This window comes from Drosophila ananassae, chromosome 2L (assembly GCF_017639315.1).
Source record: "Drosophila ananassae strain 14024-0371.13 chromosome 2L, ASM1763931v2, whole genome shotgun sequence".
Taxonomy (NCBI): domain Eukaryota; kingdom Metazoa; phylum Arthropoda; class Insecta; order Diptera; family Drosophilidae; genus Drosophila; species Drosophila ananassae.
Genome location: NC_057927.1, coordinates 4,251,325 through 4,258,667, shown reverse-complemented (window position 1 = coordinate 4,258,667; position 7,343 = coordinate 4,251,325). Strand labels below are relative to the sequence as shown.

At 40.5% G+C, this 7,343-nt stretch overlaps 2 protein-coding genes across 3 annotated transcripts; both read right to left on the bottom strand.

Annotated features, from left to right (window-relative positions):
- Nucleotides 1-4,338: 4,338 nt before the first annotated feature.
- Nucleotides 4,339-5,966, bottom strand: LOC6500513 (FAM172 family protein homolog CG10038). 2 transcript variants are annotated; one of them, XM_014911107.3, is made up of 6 exons: nucleotides 5,821-5,966; nucleotides 5,666-5,757; nucleotides 5,488-5,603; nucleotides 5,222-5,409; nucleotides 4,767-5,025; nucleotides 4,339-4,705 (listed from the first exon to the last, which is right to left on the bottom strand). In XM_014911107.3, exons 2-6 carry the CDS (start codon nucleotides 5,745-5,747, stop codon nucleotides 4,424-4,426), a joined length of 927 nt encoding a protein of 308 aa, XP_014766593.1. In that variant the 5' UTR covers nucleotides 5,748-5,757; nucleotides 5,821-5,966; the 3' UTR covers nucleotides 4,339-4,423. The 2 variants fall into 2 exon arrangements, with proteins under 2 accessions (XP_014766593.1, XP_001953371.2); XM_001953336.3 differs by lacking the exon at nucleotides 5,821-5,966 and having other exon boundaries at nucleotides 5,666-5,804.
- Nucleotides 5,967-6,280: 314 nt separating this feature from the next.
- LOC6500512 (granzyme M) lies at nucleotides 6,281-7,339 on the bottom strand. Its single transcript, XM_001953335.4, has 2 exons — nucleotides 6,616-7,339; nucleotides 6,281-6,562 (listed from the first exon to the last, which is right to left on the bottom strand). The coding sequence occupies exons 1-2, from the start codon at nucleotides 7,297-7,299 to the stop codon at nucleotides 6,356-6,358; spliced, it is 891 nt and encodes a 296-aa protein (XP_001953370.2). The 5' UTR covers nucleotides 7,300-7,339; the 3' UTR covers nucleotides 6,281-6,355.
- Nucleotides 7,340-7,343: the final 4 nt, after the last annotated feature.

Below are 7,343 nucleotides of genomic sequence, written 5' to 3'. Positions count from 1 at the left end.
TTGACTCCGGTGATGCGTGGCTATTGTGCGCATTTGACGTTTGCTTTATTAATCAGTTTGGCCTGCGGCCATGGACACAATTTTCCACAAATGAATAATTTTTGTGCCACAAAAAATATGAGACCAAAGCCAAAAAGGCAAAGCACCAGACCAGACCCCCAACAAATGTGTCACACTGAGGCCCGCCCCGGTGCATATATATATTTTGAATGTGAACTCAACTGGGTATTATGGTTTCCACAAGAGGCATTCAACCCTGATATTAAAACAATTTTTAGGGCAATCTAATTTAGCAATCCACATGACGAAAGCATCCTACCTCAAATACTACCCTCCATGTAAAAAATAATAGCAGCAGTGTATTGATTTTAAAATACCCAAAGTGAAGAGGGTTAAAAATCAAATTCAACACACATTTTGACTCTTTTTTATGCACATATTACTGTATATTATTGTGCATAGGGTGCTTGCTAGTGCGGTCTGCCCAATTATTTAAAATTTTTTTGTGCAATGCGAGCTTCGCATTTTAATTTAAACAGAGAAAAGAAAAAGTCAAACAAATGTCAGTCGCGTGTTAATCAAGTGTAAATAAATGGCGCAAAGATTAGAGAGCACCGCCAAGGCATCCGCAACTGGAACCACAACAACAATGAGCCTTTGTAAAAAATCAAAATAAAAAAGGACGAATTCATGAAATGTGGGGTGTGATACTACAACCCCAAAAAAATAGAAGAAAAGGTAAAAAAAAACATTTAATGGTTTTTTAAATGTTTTTTAAATATGCGTGAAGAATCTGTCACTTGGTGGCAAAAAAAACCAAACCAAAATCGCTTTAAGTTTTCTTTCCGAAACTCTCTACCCACCAATTCAATGCAAATTAGCCGCCAAAGTTGTTATCATCGAAGCCCGAAACCAAATCCTGAAGCCATTGGGCAGGACCCAAACAACGCCTACTCCGAAGTAAGTCCTGAGACCCTGAAACCCAGACAAATCCGGCACTCCATTCCCCCTTTTGGAATCCTGTGGGTGAGGGTGTCCTGAAGTGGCGTTGATGATACTATTATCTTAAATCGCGAGGAGAAGGGAAACTGAGACCTATGCGAAGCTGTCAACGGAAGCGGCCACTTCAATTGTCCTTTTTGGGCTAAGCATTTACAATTCATAGATAGAGACGAAAAAATCGTTTTATTGGCTTTAAGGTCCTTTTTGTCGCCTCAGCGACATGAATAAAGGAACAGCAACAAGGACATAAACCGCAAATAAGTTGAACATTCAGCGACCAGAGGGTTCCCTTTGTTATTGCATTTCCCCGTGATTTGTGATTTCTTGGGGCGGCGGAAGAGTTTGAAATTTAAAATTTTTTTCACTGACTCTTTTGGACAGTGGGTAAATTTTCACGAAATTCTTAAAAAATTTAATTTTATGATTTACATACATAATGGAAATATAATGTCATAAAAACAATCAAAAATATTTTAAAAAATTTATAGTTTTATTTTTGAAGTTCTTACATAATAAAAGAAGGCTTCCCGGCCCCACAATGGCCCACTGTTGGTACGGCTTGTGCTAAAAGGGGTGCAAATGCTGCAATTTGTAACATTATTTGTTTTTCTTTTTGAGCCTCCCCCATCCCTCTATCATTGTCGAAAGGACATAGCCCCAAGACACAATGCTATCTAATCTTATTTGGTATTATTTCTGCGTTAAACCTGCATTTCAACACTTTCCCCTTTGTCCACAATGCCCAGACAATTGTTGTCTTTAACAACAAGATGAAACTTTAAAGTACCATAGAGCAAGTGGGTATCCTTGAGGGGCAATTTTAATGATATTTACAGGAAGTGGCAGAATCGCATCAATCATTTGTCAGCCATAAAAATTCGTCACACATGAGAATTAAATTATACAACAAAAAAGCCGGAATATCTCTGCTGGAAAAAAAGGAAAAATTCTTAATGGTTGCGTGCAATGAAATGACCTTGTAAGTTATGGATTCTACAGGGGTCTGGATCCCACACAGTTTGGGCGTCCTTTGGCCGACGAAATAAAAAATTTTCCATGGGAGAAAGTCAAACTGGGCAAGGTTCAACGATGAACGGTCATTTCAGCAAGGCATCGATTGGTATCGGGTCCTGGTCCCAGGTCTGGTCTTGCTCCTGCACTCAACCGCAACGTATGCGTCTGTGCGTATGGCCCGGAGTCCGGGGTCCTTCGCCCACTCCGTCACTCACTCCCCCTCGATGCCCACTCACATGTGAACATTTATTGGAAAACATTATTATTTATGACTTTTTGAATGACATCGCTTGAACTTTTCAAGCAATAAAGTAACGCACAATAATATTTCCTTACACCGGAAATTGCAGGCGCACAATTTTTTCCCTAAAAAAATGGCAAAAATGATATTTTGAGTTTTGATTTATGGAGATTTTCATTAAATTAGTTGCTCGGAATTGAGTTGAAAATGTACAGATGGAGGAAGTTTTTGTTGAACACAGATATTCCCCCAAAAATGAATAAGCTTTTCCTTAACTTGTAAAAGCCTTAAATAGTTTTAGAAACTATAACTTTCTAAGGATATAGCGAAAAAAACAAATTGCCAAATAAATTTCTATGCAATCTAAAATGAAAATCTTAAGGAGCATTATCCCAAGCAATCAATACACTTTTGCTGGAAACCCAAGAGTTAAAGGGTTTGAGATGTGGAAAGTGCTAGTCCTTGGAAATCCTCGAAAGCATGTGAGGGATGCGTCCCGTCTAAGATTTGATCAAATAACCATAAGAAAAAGGATTATTGTAAGTAATTGCTAGACATTGTTTTGTGGGATGTTAAGGACACGAGGACTACTGCAGTGTAAATTGGGTCCGACTTTAAAGTGAAATATCACAAAAGGCGAGGCATTTGTTTTTATTTACTCAACCAATGCGATTACATGGGCAACTTCAGCTTATTTACTGGCTTCCGTATGTATTATCAACGTATATATATCCGAGTTTTATATATGTTAGACTCGGGCTCCAGGCGCATGACCCATTCCTGAACTCGTGCACAGCTTTTAGCTGGCGAAGGCGACCAAGCTCTCTGCGTTCTCCCTCTAAGCAGCATGATGCCATCCTTGTCGGCTGTTGGTGTGTGTGTGTGTGTGTGTGAGAGTCCTGAGTCGCCATCTGTGCGGGCGTAGGGCGCAAGGAGTCAAAGTGTAGATAGCAAGCTGCCATAGGACGACGACAACGATGTTGAATACATATAAAAATGTCTAAGGTGGAGCAGAAGCCATGACTGCGGCCATGACAGCGATAATGTATACGGATGGGGCTGTGCCAGCAGGGCGGGAATCCGGAAACGGAGGTTGGGGCTGCCGTAGTTGTAGGGTTGCCAGGACCCGGCCACCTCGCACCACCTCCCACTCTCCGCCCCTTGTTGGATGTTTGAGTTTGAGTCCCGGTTCACTTTGTGGGTATTAAGTTCGGTTTAAGGCTAAAGACAAACGTTTCTCTCCTCTATGCACTGGTTGCACTTTTTGTGCCTTTGCCAAAAGAAATCCCTCTGAATAAAGGTGAGGGAAAGTCTTTAAAGTTTCACAATGGGATTATGATTGTTCTCTCCCATAATTAATGAGCTGGTAAATGTTTGCGAATTTCCATGCTGCAATCTTCCTTTCCTCCAAAAGAAATATTAAACGATTACCCTAGGACGATTACCCTGTAGTGGTATCCATGAAAAAGGATCTAATATGACTTAAGACTAGGTTAAAATTTTCTAAAGTGCTTTTGATGACATACTAAATTTTTCAATAATTTCTAGAACGTGCTTGGGGAAACATACCAAAACTTCGTTTAAGAACTTTTAGAGATTACAGAACTCCATTTATATTTCCATGTTTACTCAACTTATGGAATAGAATGAGAAAGTCCAGTCATTTTTTATGACGCACTTAGTTAAACGATATGGACCATAGCTAGAAAAAACCCAGACAGGGGTAACTAGCACGAGCGAAGGGCTCTTCAGGGGCAACCCCAAGGAATTCGATGCAGATGCCTGAGATGACAGCCCTTGCTTATCCGGCCCGTCACTTCGTTTGGGGAATTTTTCTTGTTGATTTTTTACCGCCGCCGATGGGCCAAGCGGGAGACTTTTGTTTTATCGAGGGCAATACATCAGCCATCAATATGATTAACTCGAACGAAATGTGCCAAAGTGCCGAAAATCAAATTAAATAGCCCTGATGTAAGTGTTTGTGACACATCCGGACATTGTCCGCTCGCTTGATTTATGCATAGCAAATCGATAGTTTGTGTTTGTCCTCGGGGAGAAGGGATCAGTGTCAAATGTGGGAATGCGGTAAAAATATAATTTATATTCACATTTTTAGGATATACTTGGGGTTTACAAAAAATTCTTGAACACACTGACATTATGCTGTCACTTCTTGTTTGACCTTTTCTCGTACTTATTCTCTATGTACTTAAATATGGAATCGATTGCCGAATACGAGGTCCACTCGTGCTTGGTGTGACCGGCTGAAATCTTCCGGATGCTGCCCTTGGTGGTTAAAACGGCTGTGCCCAGCGGAGTCTTGCTGGTAACCCAGTCACACGCCACTTCTGATATGTACTCTTTGTTGCTCTGGATAGTACCCATAACCGCATCGGTTAGGGCAATTGCAAAAACTTTCTCCTTAAAAAAGTCCACAAACTGCTCCGCCTTTAAAAAAATTTTAGAATTATTAAAATGCATGTGATTCCAATTTTTTTCAAATACATACCAAATCCATTGTAAGAAAGCCTCCATAGCTGTGAGCTACAATCGCCACACTCTCGGGATTGGAGGGTATCACTATATTCTTCCAAACATACTTGGTGTGCTGAGTTGGTGTTTCTACGCCCTTTATGGGATTGTCTTTGCCGTCGAAAAATCTCTTTAAATCGTTTGTGTTGGTGATGAGAACATCATATCCTAGTTTTCGAGCCTGTCGCACATATGGCAGTTGAGTTCCGTGATCTAAGGAGTTGTTGATGATCAAGCTGCGAAAATTGTATACAAAATAATATGTTTTCATTTCATGTTCCAGCGTATAATGTATTTCTTTCGAAATTTGTTCACATTCACAAACTGGATCCTAAGGGACCTATTCTTCTTATCGAATACAATTAGGCCCCAAAGGCCATCTGACTTTTTTCCAAGAAAACTATGACTCATCGAAGCTCGAATACTACTTACCTCCTCGCCCACTGCCCTGCCTTGACTTGTCCGCTGCCATGGATAAGAACTAGGAGCTTCTTGGACTTGGACAGCTTTGCAGGCAGGGAATATATAAAGGAAGATTGCTCAGGCGGCTGTCCAAAAGGAATGTAGGTCCGCCTAAGGCCCTCCTTCTCCAGTAGGGCATAGACGATTTCCGGAATTTGCTTTAGAAGTAAATTGATTTGATAAGATTAAGTGAGTATCCATAAATTAGATATCCCATTTTCAATGAGAATACGTACATCTGCTAATTTCTGGTAATGCTTCTCGTTCTCCGTGGCGTCATTGCTAACGTTGTAGGAGAACTGGTCGTTTCCAGGCTCGCCGGTGGCAGGATCAATTTTACGAAGTACCCCAGCTGCAGGAAGATATGGGTCTCTGGGGTTTACTGCCACGAGAACTATTTGCTGTTCTACTTACTGTCATCGAAGGCGTATCCGAAATTCCTTAGCTTGGTAATGGCCTCCTCACAGTTAGCTGTTGGTAAGTTGGTGTCCGGCATGTCGCAGTACCTAGGGGCGCGGAAATTCCTTAAAAACTTTGACCACATTTTGGTTAAAGAGTCTGGCACTTACTGAATAGCAATTCGTAGCCAATGAGCTTATTTATACGCAATTATTGATAACAAATGCCGCTTTGTTTTGGTCGTCTGTTTATTTGTTTTTTTATCTGCGATAAGAGCCGGCGCAAACAGCGTTGCCAGATGGCTACATGCAAGTTCCATCTCAAGGCCATCTCTAAAAAGCTTAATACTAAAATCATTTAAAAAACGGCCAAAACACACTAATACCTTTTAAAAATACCATGATAAAATATTTTAAATAAACATTTTTTTTTAAATATTAATAATATTAGTATTTAAAATACGTTACAAATTTGAAAAGTATTTTACTGAAAAAAAAATATTTTTAAGCTCACGATAGAAGTTAAAAAAAAACTTTTTCTTAAAAATTTTAACGCAGCTATGGCTTAATAGGAAATAACTTAAAATTTTTAATAAAAATTGATTATGCTATTAAAATTGAAACAATGAAATTTTGTAAAAACTTGGAAAGCGTTTTTGTTCTTTTATTTTTCAATACAATTATAGTCGTTTAAATGAACACAAGACTATTGTCTGTCCTTCCACTTTGTATAGTTTCCAGGATTGATCCTTATTTGTAGCATTTTGGGCATAGACTCCTCGATCCAATTGGAGTGAGTGCTTATCCTTGTGAAGGCATATGGCGTCCTCGGCTGGCAGGCTTTTCTAGTGTAGGAAAGTAATCCGTAAAGAAATTCCGTTTTTAAATTTATCAAAGGACCTCCGGAGTCACCCTGGAAAAATAAATACATAAAAAGGAGGTGAAAATGAATTTGGAAGCACTTACATCACAACCACCCCTGGATCCATTGAAGTGCATGGCACATATTTCTGAGCTGGTGAGGAACCGAAATCGGTGCTTCCGGAAACAAACTTCGTTGTCCATAGTTTGGAAGCTTAGGTCCTCCAAAATCTTCACCATTTTTATGGTTACCCGTCCCCAGCCGAGAAGAGAGGCCTTGAGACCGCCACCCTGCCGCTCTTTGCTTTGAAACTTAATGGCTCGGAACCGGACGTTGTCCAGGGGAAAACGTGGAAAAACCCGGACTATGCCTATGTCGTGACCACCCAGGATCTTGAAGTGGGGATGCGTCAAAATACTAACCACAAAGAAACGCGTTTGTGAAAAGCTGTTCAAACGATCAGAGCCACCAGCCACATATAATTTTCTGGGCTTGCTCCCACGTGGTCGCTTGATGCAATGTGCAGCGGTCAGGACGAATTCCTTGGCAATTATTACTCCCATGCAGAGGTGCTTGTAGTATCCATTTGAATTGGCCCCTATGGACACAATGTACGGGAATTTTGGATTGTGATTCCTTTTGGCGATTGGGTCAATTGAATTCTCGTCCGATCTAGTATCCATAACCTCTGAAGAATTATTAGTCGCTCCTTCAGCAGATTGAATCGGTTCGATTTCAGCCGACGCTAAGAGGAAGAGGGCCATCCCGCCTAGATAAGCCCAGAACATTTCCGCAGAAGATTCCTCGCTTGAATGACATTATTTGGTTGCGG